The following is a 19,327-nucleotide window of genomic DNA, read 5'->3' as shown; positions in this document are numbered from 1 at the left end:
CAAATTTCCCTTCTTTTTTTTTTTTTAAGGAAAATACTATCTATTTTCTTTAAGCTCCTCAGGGATACTGTTGAGATGAATGCACTGTATACTTAAAACTCTTAGCCAACTTAGAAAAGAACCTGAGAACATCAAAAGCCCACACTAAACTGGAACAACGTCTGGGCACTGGCTACACTGGGCCACACAATGGGAGGCTCCCTTTACATTCCGATGAGTACAGGTACCGATGAGTACAGGGCTCTTTTCAGGAACATTCCTCTCACCTGAATCATTTGTTCCACTGTGCATGACTGAAACCTAACCTAACGAGCGAGAAGAAAGATAGCATCACGCTGTCTGAACACGCTTGAAGGCCTGTGACTCTCTTCTTACTACTTGCTGTGGGAAAAGGCATGTTAGTTCTTTGCTTATCCAAAATGTTAAGCCCTTTATTTACCGAGTGTCAGCTCAGTCGACACAGAGCGGCAGCCTCTGTTAATTCTTCAAGATGGCAGGATCCTAGAGCCTGGGAAGCATGTCAATCACTGTGCCCTGCACACGTCAAGTACTCAACCTAATGTTTGCCGGATAGTGCCTGCCTGCCTTGCTCTGCCATAGAACATGCAGGCATGTGCTCCTTAAAAGCAGCAATATCTGCCGGCCAGGTGATGCGGGATAGCTTGCTCATTTTCATTTAATTTTTTATGGAGGTGAAATTCATATAACAAAAATTAAAAATTTTAAATGAACAACTCAGTAGCATTCAGGGCGCTGAAAATGTTGTAGAAGCACCACCTCCACCTAGTTCCAAAACATTTAATCACCTCAGGACAACACCCTGTACTCATTAAGCAGTTGCTCCTGACTCCCTCTTCCCACAACTCCTGGAAACCACCAATCTGAGCTCTATCTCTGTAGGTTTATCTCTTTTGGATATTTCATATAAATGGATTCATACAATATGTGGGCTTTTGGGTCTGGCTTCCTTTACTTAGCATAATGTTTTTGCAATTCATCCACGCTATGGCATGCATTAACACTTCTTCCTTTTCATGGCTGAAAAATATTCCACTGTATCGATACAACACAACTGGCTTATTCATTCATCTATTAATGAACATCTGGGATGTTTCTACCTTTTAATAATAGTGCTGCTACAAACATAAGTGTACATATATTTGTTAAGTATTGTTTTCCAGTCCTTTTGGAGATATACTTAGGAGTAGAGTCACTTAGTCCCATGATAATTCTAGGTTTAATTTTTTAAGGAACTGTTTTCCACAGTGGCTGTACCACTTTGCAGTCTTACCAGGAACTGTACAAAGATTCTAACTTTTCTGTATCCTCACCAACACTTCTTATTTTCCACTGTTTTAATTATAGCTATCCTAGTAAATGTTAAATGGTACCTCACCGTTTCCTGATGACCAATGATCTTGAGCATCTTTTCCTGTATTCGTTAATAACTTCCCTGGAGAAACGTCTATCCAAGCCCTTGGCCCATTTTTAAACTGGATTGTTTGTCTTTTAGTCATTTTTAAGCAAGGTACTCCGATACTTGTCTCTAAACATACTGCTTCAAGCAGCTGAGATGCAAAACAAGATGTTAACAGTATAGTGTTAAGAGGTTATGTTCTGAAATCAGACTGCTTGGGTTCACTCTGTAACTGACTATCTTTATGACCTTGACAGAGCTATGTCTCTGAACCAGAGATTCCCATTGTAAGATGAAGACATTAATACTAAACTTCACGGATGTGTGATGAGCAATAAATAATTTAATCAATGTAGTATACTTAACTGTGTCCAAGACAAAGCAAGAACTATAAAATTGTCAATAATCAATAAAATTTGTAGAGACAGCATCTCCATGTAATTACATTTCCCATAGAGACGGGAGAAATGCATGAACCTTTGCCAGATTCAGCCATGCAAGGGAAAAGGGAACTCCAGCAAGGAAGTATGTTAAGTATAAATGTTAGTACAAAATGGTCTCAAAATAATGAAAAGCAATCGATAAAATATTGTTCTTTATACCTTTTAACAACATAGGAAAGCATTCTTATACTGTAGAACAGAAGGCAGAACCCACATCTGCAAAGAAAGTTTGATGATACAAACACTAAACAAGGACCAAACCTCTGTCCCATCATACAGTCCCTAGAATGAAAAAGATGGAGAAAGCTTGCAGGCTACAGTATTTTATAACTGTCATTTCTTTGAAATGTCTATCCATCACTGAGTAGGAACAATAAACCATATTATTGAGAAGCATCAAGATTCTCTCCTTTCTGTACAAACAAAAACTTCATCACAACCAGGGGAATCATGTCAAGCAGTGCACCCACTCACATCCAAAAGTCACATGCATCTTTCTGCTAAGTCTATGCTGCTGCCTTTATGCTTTGCAGTCTTTAGAAACGCACGCTCATTGTAACATGTGACACCAATCCAATGTCAATGGGCAAAGGCCTCTGTGCTCCAAGTCTATCCCAGATTTGGTAATGAAAAGTTCTTCCAGGGTAGGGGTTCAATATCTCTTACTATATTGTTGTTATTCAGTCGCTAAATTGTGTCTGACTTTTTGCGATCCCATGAACTGCAGCATGCCAGGCTTCCCTGTTCTTCACTATCACCCAGAGCTTGCTCAAACTCATGTCCATTGAATCAGTAATGCCATCCAACCATCTCAACCTCTGATGCCCCCTTCTCCTCCTGCCCTCAATCTTTCCCAGCATCATGGTCTTTTCCAATGTCTTCAGGGTCTTTGCTCTTACTATATACTCTGGTTCAATTAAATCTTCTGTTTATAATATACAATTTCATACCTGTAATTTTTCCTGTCATTTTACATTGCTTTAAAAAGGAATGAAGTCCTGACTTCACTTGAATTCCTTAGGGAGCTTGAGTTTTCTAAAGGCTTATGTATCTCCTTCCCCACATTCCCTCCACCAGCAAATTTAAACCTTGACATACTGATTAACTTAGATTATAATTCATGAGCTCTGCAAAGGATAGATGCAAAGGAACTAAGAGTCATGGGTAAATTCAAGTTTATTCTCAATACTGGAACAAATGAATAAGATGGAAGGGGTGGTCAAAAATTAGTAAATCAAAAGGAAGGAAACAAATCAGTAAATGAAAAGGTAAAATGCCAAAATTAATTTACAAAGTAGAGAGAAGGGAAATTAGTGAAAGTCTGTTACAGAGCAAAAAACTTTCTCTGAAAAACCTCTAATTATATGATATATGAAATGGGCAAGCTTAAAAGTGAACTTACTATAAAAAACACAAATTATGTTCTTAGGAAAGCAAATAGAAATTAGTCCTGGATTAGTCATCAAAATGTTCTTGCTTGTCCCAGATCACAGTTAAAGAACAATTAAGAGGCAGAATAAGGTAATGCACATACAATGCACTGGCAGCGCCAGGTTTGAGTTCCAACTCCACAAATATGGCAAGAAGCTTAGGTCCAAAATGTAACTAATAAGCTCATTTTTCCCAAATTATGGAAATGATTTTGATTTTTCAAATTTGGTGATAATCAGAATTTGTTGCAGCTTAATTCTGGATACTGCCTCTTTTTTTATTTTCTGACCATTATAGAAAGTACAGAAATCACAGAATGCTGCTCTTGCTGCTAAGTCGCTTCAGTCGTGTCCGACTCTGTGCAACCCCATAGACAGCAGCCCACCAGCCTCCACCGTCCCTGGGATTCTCCAGGCAAGAACACTGGAGTGGGTTGCCATCGCCGTCTCCAAATTACAGAATAATACAAAGAAAAAAGAAAGGGACTCTATATATACTATAATGTATACTACATACATGTTATACTTTTCTAACACTGTTTTTTCAATTTAGTTATAATTCACAAAGAATTACATGTATAGATTTAGATATAATCTGATTAATTTGAATACTGATAGGCGTTCATGTGACTCATGCCCCCATAAGTACACGAAGAATATCTATAACCATATAAAGTACTATAATATTTTAATTTATAATATTATAGAATTTCTAATTTTAAAATTAGCAGAGAACCATGGACTAGCAATCAAAGAAAACCACATTGCAGTTTATTAGGTATTTATAAGTTAAGAAAAGGGATATTTTTGGTATAGTTCCTGGTTATCACAGGCAAGAATGAACTATTTTGTGTTATCCTAAATTGAGAATTTACATATTATGATTTCTTCCCTCCCAGAAATACATCTGATTACAAAATATCAGACTGATGTTTTATATATATACATACATATTGTTCAATTAATATTGTACCATGGTTATTTCCCCATATTATTAAAAATGATTAATGGTTCAAGTAACTTCTTTTTAGTTTCACTTATAATTCATTTAACCACTTCACATTGCTGGGCCTTTTCTTTTTTTCCATTAAAATAAAGAAAAATACTAGTTGCACCAAATAGGATCACTATGAATTAATAATTTTACACTCTTGATAAATACTTTCAAATTCGCTTTGTACCAATCACAAATCAGTGCAAACAACAATAGCAGTAACATGGAAGTGACTTAAGTTCTTGCTAACATTTCAGCATTAACATTTCTTATTAATTTCTGCCAAATGGCATTTCCCTACTTGTCTTTCTTTGACTATTAGTAAGATTAAATATTTTTTCACATTTTTATAGGCTAATTCTTTTGTGACTTCTCTGTATATTACACTATCTTGTCTATCGATTCTTCCATGTAAAATCTAAATAATCATCTGGAAGAAATGTCTCAAAAATACTTAGTTTGGAAAGACCGCCATATTTATAATGCTTAGCCCTTCATCTACAAATTTAGTATGTCTCTCCAATTAATCTATCATTTCTTAAAGTTTGTATTTTTTTTGTACATTCCTTGTGGTATTTGTGGCCTCTAACAACACTTCTCAGAGATTTCTGCAAGCAAAATACATGGCATTTTCCAAATCACCCTCCAATATATTTTTTTTTCATCAGAAAATTTGCTATGGTCATGACATGGGAATGACTATGATTTCCACTTTGGTCCAATAATTACAGTTTCTTAGTTCCCAAGGAATGGGTAGGGCTGAATTAACATTGGCACAAAAAAGAATCAATTAGATATCTCAATGATAACTGAATCTGAATGAACAGTATAGTTCCTTTCAGTGGGAAATATAGCTGACATACAATATTATGTTAGTTTCAGGTGTGCTGCATAATGATTTGACATCTGCATACATCAATTTGACACTGCATATGTCTAGTAGCCATCTGTCCCCATACAAAGTTATTACCGTATTATTGACCATGTTCCTTATGCTGGATATTACAACCCATGGCTTATTTATTATATAACAGTAGGGTTGCGCCCCTTATATCCTTTAAAGAATTTCACCCAACTCCCCAACTCCTTCTGTCCTGGCATCCACCCAGTTTTATTTCTTTTATGAAAGAGATAAAATTCATTCCATTAAATTTTTTAATCTTAAATTCTATTTATATGAAATTGATATTGTAATCCCTTTCTTTTACTTTAATTGCCTGATTTGCCTTGCCTATAATTTTACTTCAATAACAAAGTTTGAGGGAGGAGGAGAGTGCAGTCACCTGTAAATATCTTAAATTTTACAGTATTTGTTTATTAATAATGGATTTACTCTAGGAGCTAAAATAACTCATGCAAGGAACAGAGCCTCAACAACTATTAAATTATTAATATTTAATACATCTTCCTTTTTCTATCATGCTTTCCTCTAGTAAACACCTAATAGACTGAAATGAAGTTTTCTCTGATCATTACTCCAAAGTTCTCTGCCAATTTTAAAATCAGGAATACTATAATATTATAATACTTTCTAAAATCATGAAAATGCTTTACATACTGATGGGAGTACATGAATGTGTGTGTTACATGAATACCTACATATCAATATTCAAGTATCACTGAATTATATCTAGGTCTATGTCTGTTATTGTTTATGAATTGTAACTCAATTTAAATAAAGAGTACTTGAGGGAAAAAATATAAGTATGATTAAAGAATCATGTGGGCTTCTCAGGTGGTGCTAGTGGTAAAGAACCCGCCTGCCAATGCAGGAGACAGAAGAGACATGGGTTCGATCCATGGGTCAGGAAGATCCCCTTCAGGAGGGCATGGTAACCCACTCCAGTATTCTTGCCTAGAGAATCCCATGAACGGAGGACCCTGGCGGGCTACAGTCTTAGGGTTGCAAAGAGTCAGACACGACTAAAGCAACTTAGCACACAGGCAAGAAGTCATACAGTCCATGCAGAAGTGACACTGGTCATACAGACACGAGCATTAATTTTATTTATAAAATCATACTTGAGTACGAAATTCTGTTTTTGTTGTTCAGTTGCTAAGTTATATCTGACTCTTTGCGACCCCATGGACTGCAGGATGCCAAACTTCCTTCTCTATCTCTTATATAATGGTATTTTGTGACATGGTAACTATCCCTCTGTTGCACCAAAAATTAAAGTTGAATTTCAATATGAATTATGACAATAAACACAGTATTTTCCAATTGTTATGTGAGATAAAAGAAAAAGTAGCCCTGAGATAAGTTTTTGCTATTGTTTAGTCACTAAGTAGTGTCCAGCTCTTTGTGACCCCATGGACTCAAGCCCGCCAGGCTCCTCTGTCCATGAGATTCTCCAGGCAAGAATACTGGAGTGGGTTGCCCTTTTCTTCTCCAGGGGATCTTCCTTACCTGGGGATGGAACCCATGTTTCCTGCATTGACAGGCAGATTCTTTACCACTAAATCACGAGGGAAGCATTCAACAAAATAACTGCTCTGATCTTTGAGATTTAGAATAACCATTATTCACATATTAAAAAAAAATAAGCAAAAAAGGTTAGTTTTTTTTCTATAAGAAACTTTTGCACTTAGAGGTACCCTAAACTCTACAGTTCCTTCACTACCTAAGAATTAAAACACTATAAATATTCATATCTGCCTACTCAAGTTGAACCACTTGTTCCATCACAGATCTGAAAGTACTTCATAAACCATCCGGGAAGACGGGGTGTTACAGCATGAGCATTCATTCCATTTATGGAAATACAGTATCCGTCAGTCCCCTATAATTTTGCTCAAAAGCAATTGCTAAGGGAAGTTTCAAATATTTGTTGGAGATACTCCTGAAAAATAGAGGACAATGTACTGGTGTGTATGATTGTCAAGTGCTAGAATATGTCAATCATCTAATTACCAACTATTCACTGAGGAGGGCTTTTAAATACATTGTAAATGAAATGTGTAAATTAGCCACAAATTTGATATATATTATGCAGGATAAAAGAGAATAGAAACCTCTTTCAAATCTGTAATTTATTCAAAGGAGTTTCCATCTTAAATACATTCCACATGAAAAGCAATTTACATTGACCCAAGTTACTACATCTTCCATGGTTCTTTTAGAATAGGTATTTATTTACTCAAGAGCAGCAAGAGAATGGGGAACAAGTCTTCTAGTCTAAGCTAATGTTACACAAAGTCGCTAAGGAGCTCGTTTTTTATTCCATTCCAACATCCTCCTTTCCTTTCAGTTGCCTCCTCCAGGCCCCAGCAAAAACTCCATTACCAGTGACCACAAAATAATCCTTATCTTTTTACACAACACTTAGTCTCAGAAACAAGTGCAGAGTTGCAAAATTGGAAATCAGTAAACAAAATTAGCCTCCCTCAACCACACTGATGAGTTCCAGCTCATGGGTCATTCCTAAATGTCATTCCTAAATCCTCCCATTGCCATCCAAATCCAAAAAGGGAACCAAAATTTGGGGCCATATCTGGCTTTTCGGACCTTGGCAGATAGAGAAAACATAAAAAAAGAAAAAAAAAAGACAGCATTTAAAACTGAACTGATACCGTGACCAAAAAGTAATTTTTTGTTATTTAAAACAGAAATGACATACATGGCCTAAAATCAGCAACAGGAAAACATTTTCAAAGCAATGAGAATACACTTATATTGGGCTTTTGTCAATGATGCTGGTCAATGCTGGCTCTTCCCTTAGGTGGTGAGGTTAGCCACTCCTGAGTTCAAATAACACATACATGGACTTGTCACACAGCACAGGGAACAACTACTGATACACTCAATATCTTGTAATAACCTATATGGCAAAGAATCTGAAAAAGAATATATGTGTATGTGTGTGTGCATAATGAAATCACTTTGGCGTACATTTGAAACTGATATGACATTGTAAATAAACTATTCCCTATTGGATCAGTTGGCAAAGAATCTGCCTGCAAGGCAGGGGACCTGGGTTCGATCCCTGGGTCCAGAATATCCCCTGGAATAGAAAATGGCAATCCATTCCAGTATTCTTGCCCGGAGAATCCCATGGACAGAGGAGCCTAGCGGGCTACTTATTGTCTATGGGGTCACAAGAGTCGAACACAACTAAGCGACTAACACTTTCACACCTTCAATTTTTTAAAAAAGGAGAAAAATAAAGAACAGACAAACATACTGTATGAATCCCCAAATTACAGACTTTAACTAAAATTGGTAGAAATACATAATATTTCTATTTAAATATAAAGCAAAAGGAAGAGAAGTTTTGAAATTTTTGTCAGGCTTACAATTTGCTTATTGTAGGAATCATTGTGATTCATATTTGTCCTGAGGGTAAAAAGATCTCTGCTTATATCCATGACTTAGTCAAACCTTTCATAACACCAGAGATACCTATTTATGATATTAAGACCACTGCTTTCTTAAATTAGATCCTGTTGTTCACTATCCTTACATCATTTAAGAATTTATAAATTTCAAAGAAGAACATGAACAAAAATCATAACAATTCATTATTATCCAAGGTAGAGTTATGGTGTCGATTTTCTAAATAAATTCTAGACAGGTTCAGATCAGATCAGATCAGTCGCTCAGTCATGTCTGACTCTTTGCGACCCCATGAATCGCAGCACGCCAGGCCTCCCTGTCCATCACCAACTCCCAGAGTTCACTGAGACTCACGTCCATCGAGTCAGTGATGCCATCCAGTCATCTCATCCTCTGTCGTCCCCTTCTCCTCTTGCCCTCAATCCCTCCTAGCATCAGAGTCTTTTCCAATGAGTCAACTCTTCGCATGAGGTGGCCAAAGTACTGGAGTTTCAGCTTTAGCATCATTCTTTCCAAAGAAATCCCAGGGCTGATCTCCTTCAGAATGGACGGGTTGGATCTCCTTGCAGTCCAAGGGACTCTCAAGAGTCTTCTCCAACACCACAGTTCAAAAGCATCAATTCTTCGGCGCTCAGCCTTCTTCATAGTCCAACTCTCACATCCATACATGACCACAGGAAAAACCATAGCCTTGACTAGATGAACCTTTGTTGGCAAAGTAATGTCTCTGCTTTTGAATATGCTATCTAGGTTGGTCATAACTTTTCTTCCAAGGAGTAAGCGTCTTTTAATTTCATGGCTGCAGTCACCATCTGTAGTGATTTTGGAGCCCAGAAAAATAAAGTCTGACACTGTTTCCACTGTTTCCCCATCTATTTCCCATGAAGTGGTGGGACCGGATGCCATGATCTTCGTTTTCTGAATGTTGAGCTTTAAGCCAAATTTTCACTCTCCACTTTCACTTTCATCAGGTTAGTAGTCTACTAAATAAATAAAAACAATTCATAATCCCAAATACTAACGGCAGACTAAAATGATCTTCCCAAACCTTGCTGAGTTTTAACTGCCTACACACTACTCACCAAATGAGGTTAAAAGCAGCTACAGACCCGTTAGTACTAGTTCCGTACACCATTACCACATAATTTAAAAGAGATTCCTCCTTGTTGTACATATACACAATGGAATGTTACTCAGCTACTAAAAAGAATGCACTTGAATCAGTTCTAATGAGGTGGATGAAACTGGAGCCTATTATACAGAGCGAAGGAAGTCAGAAAGAAAAAAAGCAATACAGTATATTAACGTATATGTATGGAATTTAGAAAGATGGTAAAAATGACCCTATATGTAAGACAGCAAAAGAGACACAGATGTAAAGAACAGATTTTTGGACACTGTGGGAGAAGGCAAGGGTGGGATGATTTGAGAGAATAGCATTGAAACATGTATATTATCATATGTGAAAGAGATCGCCAGTCCAGGTTTGATGCATGAGACAGGGTGCTCAGGGCTGGAGCACTGGGATGACGCTGAGGGATGGGATGGGGAGGGAGGTGGGAGGGAGGGTCAGGATGGGGAACACATGTACACCCATGGCTGATTCATGTGAATGTATGGCAAAAACCACCACAATACTGTAATTAGCCTCCAATTAAAATAAATTAAAAACAAACAAAAAAAGAGATGCCTCCTAAACTATTGGACTTTTTAATTTTTTTTTAAATTTTATTTTATTTTTAAACTTTACATAATTGTATTAGTTTTGCCAAATATCAAAATGAATCCGCCACAGGTATACATGTGTTCCCCATAAGAATTTGTAAATTACTAGACACAGTAATGCTAGGCTAGGCACTATACTGAGCAAGAAAGGTATGTTCACTCTACACAGGAGCTCAAAGACACAATACCAAGTCAAGAGACCACTCAGGAGAAGAACAAGCATTTTCATGACAGAAGAGCACTGAAAAGGTTAAGGAATGCACAGGGACTTGTTGAAAAGTGGATTCTGAGAAGGCTGTGAGTTGCTTTCCAAGCAATGCTAGCACATGAAATGTCCTATGAGCAGACTGGTGTCCAGTCCTATTTGAAATATGGAGAAAAAAAGAGCCAAGAAAATATGTATGGTCATGAGAACAAAGTAGATAGTGAGACATGCAGAGACAAGTTGATGTTTCTAAGAATTTAGATTAAAACAGGAACAATAAAAAAATCAACCTCTCCAATTACATCAATCTTATCCAGATAGACTATTCTAAACATTGGGTTTCCCAGGAGGTTCTAGCGGTAAAGAGTCCACCCGCCAATGCAGGAGACATAAGAGATGCAGGTTCGATCCCTGGGTCAAGAAGATCCCCTGAAACAGGGCATGGCAACCCATTCCAGTGTTCTTGCCTGGAGAACCCCATGGTTCTCCATGGACAGAGAAGCCTGGTAGGCTATGGTCTACACAGCATTGCAAAGAGTTAGACATGACTAAAGCTACTTAGCACACAGGCACAATCTAGAAACCCTCCCAGACCATCCCTACTCCAGGTTTCAGACCCTCTAGCTTCCTTCTTTCAAAAGGGGTGCTGCCTCTACTTTCAGATGTTTATAAAAATGGGAGCAGTTTCCTATTTGAATGTTAATTACTGTTATGACACACATGATAATTTAACTTGCTTCAGTAATTTATTCTTCCTTGTAATTAGATGTAGTAATTGGAAAATCTTCCAGAGTGTAACAAGAGTTCTAAAGGTGAACTGGCAGGGGGAGGGAGCTTTCCCATAGGATTTCAACTATAAATCTGGAGCTGCCTGTTCCATGGGAAGTCACTGGATGAACCAGGCCAGAAATCAGAGATGGTCCTTCTGGAGTCAAAGAGGTGGCACTTGTGACCTTTAAGAGCTGGACGATTCAAAAAGAAGGCAAAGACCCAGCAGATGGTTAGTTAGAGCTACCCTGAGAAGAATATTAAACACTAAACTTGAATGAAGCCAGGCAGAACATGACACAGTGCCGTTTAAAATCCTCTAGTCTGGAAGCTATTCACATACAGTTCAGAAACTCTGTAGAATGAGTTCAGGCCAAAAATACCATTGGGTGTGATGGGCTCTATTTTTACGTGATTTATAGAAGTGTTTCGGTGCTTGCCACATCATATACACTCAATAAATTATTACTGAAATAAGTAACAGAGTAATTGGATAAATGCATGGGTGCATGCATGGCTTAGCAATAATTATAGCCAATACAATTCAATACATAAAACATACCAAGTATCATGCTAAACACTCAATATCTCTTTTTCTTCTCTCTCAACTTCCTTTTCATTGTTCCCAAAGCCTACTACATATCTTGACATAAGATTCTTAAAGAAAAAAAAATTCTATGACAGATTATTTCAAACATATGCAGAAGTAGAGAGCTTCAATAATATTGACCAATCTTTCTTCATTTACACCTTGTGTCATTAGCTCTCCTGTATTATTTTGAAGCCAATTCCAAATATCATATCATTTCATGTGGCAATGTTTATAGGGTTTGGGACTCTCTGGTGGTCCAGTGGTTGAGAGTCTGCCTTGCAATGCAGGGAATACAGTTTCAATTTCTGCTTGGGAAACTAGGGTTCCACATGCCACAGGGCAGCTGGGCCCACCCACCACGGCTGCTGAGCCCACACACTGCAACTAGAGAGCTTGTACACCGCAGCAAAGGACTCCGCGTGATACAACTAAGGGCCAAATAAGTAAATAAATATTTTAAAAAATAATTATAGGCTTCATTTTTAAAACTTCAGTGTAATAATCCCTTAAGATAGTAATAAGAATTCCTTAATATCATTCAGGCACTATACCTTTTACCCATTATTCAGTTCAGTTCAGTCGCTCAGTCGTGTCCAACTCATCCAGAGAGTAAGATCTGATTCCACAATGACCATCTCCCAGTGGTTCTTTCCACTACTGAATGTGACTGGAAGGATACCTTCCATGAGTCAAACCTAAATCCTTCCTAGAAGAATAGCCCTTAATTCTTATATGTGATGTGTGTATGTATATGTTAAGCACTTCAGTCATGTCTGACTCTTTGTGAACTTATGGACCATACTCCACCAGGCTCCTCTGTCCATGGGATTCTCCAGGCCAAGAATACTGGAGTGGGTTGCCATGCCCTCCTCCAGGGAATCTTCCTGACCCAGGGATTGAACCCACATCTCTTATGTCTCCTGCGTTGGCAGGTGGGTTCTTTACCACTAGCGCCACCAGGGAAGCCCCCTTAAATGTGATATTGAAGTGCAATCACACCAAGGTTGAAAAGGCACTCTACATAAGCCCCTAAGTGCAGGTGGGCATGGTTGACAGAAAGAACACAAGGATCTTTTCTAAGAGCACAAACCTAAACATTTCCACAGCCTTACCTTACCTTTAGGAGGTTAAATAATCTTAGTTCCTTTAGCTTTATTAACTCTTTAATGATATTTTTGGCTTTGGTCTAAGGTCCGTTCAAACTGACCATGTTGCTTTCTGGAAGCTAGACTCTAGAACCAAAGAACAGGTTAATATAAAGACCAAGGACATCTTTAATGTAAGAGAAAAGCCATCAACAAAAGTATTAGAAACTTGTACAAGTCCAGGGCAATCAACGAAACTTCCATGCAAAAGAAGCAGTATTCAAGAAACAGTATTTTTCAGGTAGACTAAACTTGTGAACTTCAGGAATAACCAGAAACAAAGGAGAAAACATCAAATATGTCTTAAAATTATTTTCAAGCACAAACTCAAATATAGTCCATTAGACATCATTTAATCTGACAGCTCTACCCATGTAGCTAAATATGAGAAGGTTAGCTTAAGAGACAAAAGCCAGAAACGGCCTAGCTAACCCCCTTAGTGACACAATAAAGTTAGGAAGAAGCAAGGTGAATAAATTAGAGAAAATGCATACAAAAAATAAACAAATATATACATCAAATTTCTGACTGAGCCAGGGAATAGTGTTCAGAAAAAATAAAATAGTGTGTACTCTTGGTATAAAGTCTTGAGAATAATAAGGCTGCCAAATTTCAAGCATCAGGGAAGTCAAGTACTAGCTCAGAAGATTATGAAAAGTTAGCTTTCCAAACTGAATCTGAAAAGGAACTGAGTAAAAAGAGGTCAGTTCATCCTAAGAAAGCTGGCTGTTTCAAATTAATATCCTGGAACATTAGCAGGTTAAAGAACCCTATAAAAATGGCAGAGAGGGAGAAGCAAATGGGGTAGAAACAACAGTGTTTCCACCTTAGTAATAGAAAGGTATTACTAGAAGGATTTACAAGGTACTAATATGACATATATGAAAGTCCAAAAGGCGAGCTTTAATAAATGATGAGAAAAGGCATTAGGCATGGAAGTAAAGCCAGATGACTTGAAATAACTCTATCTACACACATACTAGATTATTTTAAACCAAGTAAGCCACCCCAAGATCCAAGAAAGATCATGCTTTATTATTCCCTAACAGGCAGTATCCCCATTACATCAAACCAGTAAAGGCAGTTAGGTGGAAAACTAGGAGTGAGATGAATACAAAACACTTGTCCTTTCTAAGATATCGTTACAAAGGCTGAAAAAACCTGAAGGCATACCTTGACCCACAGAGGCCTCAGTTTTTACATTAAATAGGAAAGATAAGCAAGTGCATCACCCTTTTCTTCTACGGGGAAATACTTGGACAATAAGAGTTGAAAAAACAGATGAGCAATAATAGGCCAATATAACTAAGTTTCCAAGTCAGCACACACATTCACAACATCAGACTCATCAACGCTCAGTGACCTGGCCATCTCTGGAGGGCAGTACTTCCTGTCATCCCCAATCTGTACCTTTGATGTGTACTTTCTGCTTCTAAAAGTATCACACCTTGTTATGGCCTGCATATCTGTGGCCCTGCAAAAAAAAATATGTTGCAGCCTTGGCTCACAATGTGTCTATATTTATAGAAGGTGTCTCTAAGGAAGTACCTAAGAGGTCATAAGGATGCAGCCCTGATCCAATAAAATTAGTGTCCTTTTAAGAGGAGACATCAAAGAGCTTGCCCTATTCACCACAAGTACCCACAAAGGAAAGGTCACATGAAGACATAGCAAGAAGACGGCCATCTGCAAGCCAGAAACAGAGTCCTCACCAAAAATCAAATCAGCCAGAACCTTGATCATGGACTTCTAGGCTCCAGAACTGGGAGAAAATTAATTTCTATTGTTTAAGCCACCCAATTTGTGGCATTCTGTTATAGCAACCTGAGTTAAGACATACCTACTCTACCAATGCTTCTTAGTGACTTTCCAGACAGCAGGAATGAAATTTTAAATTTATTTACTATATATGGCATAATGCAACACTCTGTGCTTCAGAAATGCTCTTTTGAACATAATAACGGTTTAAAAACGACACTGACTGCAATAACACCTATGATTATCCGTAAGTGCTGATATAAGCCAAGATATCATTTCTACAGTCAAACAAATGTTTCTCTTTATCAAAAAGTAGGCTGTCAGATGCTCACCCTTTTAGTTCACTCACTACTGAAAACTGTCGATAGCAACATAAGTATTATAATTTCTCCATGAGGAACATCAACAACCAAATAAAATATCTTTAATACTAATTTATGTGTACATGTGTGCTAAAAACACTGAAGAATTTCTCTTGAAATTCTTACATAAGTAAGATACTTAACTTCCTTGGTTTTATGACCATTGACTTAGATATTACCAAACGCAGGACAGTACATTTGGACTTACAGAATATAAAATTATAAAAGTACAAAATGGGGAATCATAGACCAGAGACAATTTAAGTCAACCTCTTTTTTTTTTAAATAAGAAAATCACTGATCAGTGACTTGAGTGCCTTATTCAAAGTGACATAAATAGATCCATTAATTCTCAAAATTGTGCTCTTCTATTGTGCTGTTAAGGAGTAATTTTTAAGTTAAAATCATAAATCTCAAAAAAGTGTAAAACTTTCATTAAATTCATTAATTAAGGAACCAGTGAGATGGTATAATCTATTCAAAAGAGAATCACAAGAGCAAACAAATATATAAGCATCAGTACACCCCACTCCAGTACTCTTGCCTGGAAAATCCCATGGATGGAGGAGCCTGGTAGGCTCCAGTCCATGGGATCGCTAAGAGTCAGGCACGACTGAGTGACTTCACTTTCACTTTTCACTTTCATGCATTGGAGAAGGAAATGGAACCCACTCCAGTGTTCTTGCCTGGAGAATCCCAGGGATGGGGAAGCCTGGTGGGCTGCCATCTATGGGGTAGCACAGAGTCGGACATGACTGAGGCGACTTAGCAGCAGCAGTGTTTATTTGGAAATAAGCAAAAGTAGGCAAAATTGGAAAAACTGATCACTATACATAGGGCAATAATCTATTGCATTCACTGATCACAATTAGCTTTTCATAGACAAGATCATTTGCTTAACTATTTGATGTCTGTAATATTACAGAGCTATAAAACAGCCCAAAGACAATGAATGACAGAGAGAACCTAGCTGGTTGAGCTAAACAGCAAGTTTCATACATAAAATGTTGCTGATTGATTCATTCAGCAGGTGCTGGTAAAGCAGTGAACAAGAGAGCAGATTCCTGCCCTGGTGGAGCTTACTATCTCTGGACTGAACTGTACAAACAGGTTCTGCTCTGCACAGGATCTGTGTAGCATGGTCCTAACTTCAGCTTTCCTTTTACCGGATAACACCCCAAGGAACATTGTGAATATCCACCTAACTGACTTCTTTTTAAATGACAAAATTTGCCATTTTAACCATTCCTAAGTATTTGATTCAGTGGCATTAATTACATTCACTATGCTGTGTAAACATTACCACTAATTCCAAGCCTTTCTCAGCACTCCAAATGGAAGCTCTGCAGTAACTCTACTTTTTAAAAGTTTTTTGTTTGTATATTAGTTTCTATTGAAATATAGTTGCTTTACAATGTTGAGTTAGTTCTTACTATACAGCAAAATGAATCAGCTATACGTATACACATATCCCCTCTTTTTTGGATTTCTTTCCCATTTAGGTTACCACAGAGCACTGAGTAGAGTTTCCTGAGCTGTACAGTATGTTCTCATTAGCTAGTTATCTATTTTATACATAGTATCAATAATGTATATATGTCAATCCCAATCTCTCAATGCATCCCATCTACCCTTCTTTCCCGCCTTGGTGTCCATATGTTCATTCTCTATATCTGTGTCTCTATTCCCGTTTTGCTTTTTTAAAGGGCCACAGGTTACTAATATTTCTAGTTGACATTTATTTTAAAGATATCTACCTTATAAGTTAGATAAGAACTGCCTAAAATCTGTCCCTTTAACCTCTGTGATACTTCAGCCATTGTGCTTTGATTTTATCATCATTTTCCAGAAGGTAAACTTATTTTTTGAGAAGAGAAATGGCATTTCTACCACCCGGACACTGCAGAGAGGCACTTTCTTGTGTGCTGTACACTACGTTACCCAAGTCTCACAAACATCTAGACAGACATTACCATCACCTTTTCACAGATAAAGAAGCTGAGGCTCAAAGGAATGAATGGATTTTCTCAAGGGTACTCAGTAAGGGAAAAGTCCAAGAATCAATACCAGTTATTCTATATTAAAGCAATGATGAAAGAAAGGAAAGCAGAGCAAAAAGAAAAGGAAGAAGGGAGGGAGTGAGGGATGGAGAGAGGAAAAAAGGAGAGAGGGAAGGAACATATGGTTAGTTGTGGTTTTGGTATAGAGCTACCATTAAAAATAAAGATTCACTAAACCCTGATTTTAATCTGAATTCTGTATTTTAAATGTTGTTAAAAAACACATTCACACAAGAAGAGGTACCTATGGAAAAACACAGGAAAGATGAAAATGATATTTTCAAAGATATAGGAGAGGCTAAGGAAGGATTTTTAAATGAATAGGCTTTGGGAGATATCCTCAATTGCCTCCCTGTAAATGTGTGACCTCAATCTCTTAGAGTGGCTGCCTTTTTCTAAAAACTGCCAAATATTTCAAAGGAAAAAATAAAGAGAAGACCCTAATGCACACCCTGCAGTTTATTGGTGTTTGTATCACAGTAGTACTCTGCGGCTTTGAGACACATTGAAACTCCATCACACACTGCTTTAAAGACCAAATGACCAGAATAAGAACTCCCAGGGACAGCAAAGGCAAGATACTGCCAATCGTGTGTACTTAGGAGAGGCACATTTCTCTGGAAAATGCTATAATTCTTTCCTTCTCTTTACAAGAATTTCTTTTTTTAAAAAAGAAAGAACTGAGGAACAAGAGGAAACATGGAGACAAGTTTCGCATCAGAATCTTATTTTTTGTGGAGTCAAATTTATTTCAAGATATCTAGATTATCAAATCTTGAAATAAATTCGGCTCCACAAAAAATAAGCATGAAATTATTATTAATCTTGTATGAGATTATTCAATACAAGTCTCCTCTGAGTAATGGTCTCACACGGGGAGTTATACAAACTAGTCCTTAAAGGCATAAGCTGTGGCATCCAAAAGACCTGAATTCAAGACCCAGCTTTTCCACACACAGGGTACAAGGCCTTGGCCACGTACCATAACCACTACAGCTCTACTTCTTCAAAGTGAAGGTGAAAGTCACTCAGTCCTGTCTGACTCTTTGTGACCCCATGGACTATACAGTCCATGGAATTCTCCAGGCCAGAATACTGGAGTGGGTAGACTTTCCCTTCTCCAGGGGATCTTCCCAACCCAGGGATCAAACTCAGGTCTCCCACATTGCAGGCAGATTCTTCACCAGCTGAGCCAAAAGGGAAGCCCTAATCAGCAACTTTTTCAAAAGTGTACCTTATAAGGCCGATGTGAGAATTAAGTAAAATGCTGTATATAAAGCACCAAACATAGCCTGGCAAACATTAAGGCTTAATACAAGCTTTATAAAGAGCGAGGACAGGAGAGGAGTGCTTGAAGCACAGAGTGAGATTCAGGTGTGAAAGCATGGAGAATTTTTTTTTTAATTAATACTCAACATGTTAAGTTAAGTTAAGTTAAGTTAACCATGTCAAGGCTTCCTGTGTCCTACAGAGATGAAGACAACAAAAACAAGATAATAATAATGAAGATCACTGGGTCAGGATTTTCAATCTGTTCTCCTGGCACTACATTTCTCTCTTCCTTGTTTGGATGACAAAGGTCCAAGATCAAAATAGAACAAAAGGAGGGAAGCAAGGGAACAGAGAAATAAGGAACTAGAAAAAATAGTCTCAGGAAAGTACACCAATGTTTTCTTCATAATATTAGAAAAGATCACTAGGCAACACTCAAAAGGTAAGCTCTGGACACTGGGTGGTACTAGGTTTGACTGATCACTCCACAAACATATGCTGAGGACCCTGAACCAGTTCAGAGAGAAACTGTGGGGAAGGGAGAGAAAGCACGCACCCCAGTCCACTCTGGACACCAATGTCTTACACATAAGAGTCACGACTTTAAGATTCCTTGCCTGGATCATTCATGTTCCATCCTTATTCCCTGCATCCACAAATAATGGTTCTGCTTAAAACCATCACCACAAATTAGAGTGAAAAAAAAAACCAGAGCACTAGGCTAGTGGATAAAAAGAAATCAACATCTTTCCTCATGATAAAGGGAAGCCTTAACAAGTTATATAAGCCTTCTGTTTCTACAGAAGGACTTAGCATTTTT

At 37.7% G+C, this 19,327-nt stretch overlaps 1 protein-coding gene across 4 annotated transcripts in view; it reads right to left on the bottom strand.

Annotated features, from left to right (window-relative positions):
• Positions 1–19,327, bottom strand: part of SMYD3 (SET and MYND domain containing 3) — a 739,679-nt gene that overhangs the window by 402,784 nt on the left and 317,568 nt on the right. Inside the window, exon 1 of one of the 4 annotated variants that reach the window (XM_059875540.1) lies at positions 1,397–19,327. This exon is cut by the window's right edge and continues 43,365 nt beyond it. Within the exon in view, the coding sequence (XP_059731523.1) occupies positions 1,397–1,426 (30 nt within the window). The 5' untranslated portion in view covers positions 1,427–19,327. 4 annotated transcript variants of the gene reach the window in all.

Source organism: Bos taurus, chromosome 16, assembly GCF_002263795.3.
Source record: "Bos taurus isolate L1 Dominette 01449 registration number 42190680 breed Hereford chromosome 16, ARS-UCD2.0, whole genome shotgun sequence".
Classification (NCBI taxonomy): Eukaryota; Metazoa; Chordata; class Mammalia; order Artiodactyla; family Bovidae; genus Bos; species Bos taurus.
The sequence above is the reverse complement of the archived record's forward strand: the minus strand, read 5'-3'. Positions and strand labels throughout refer to the sequence as shown.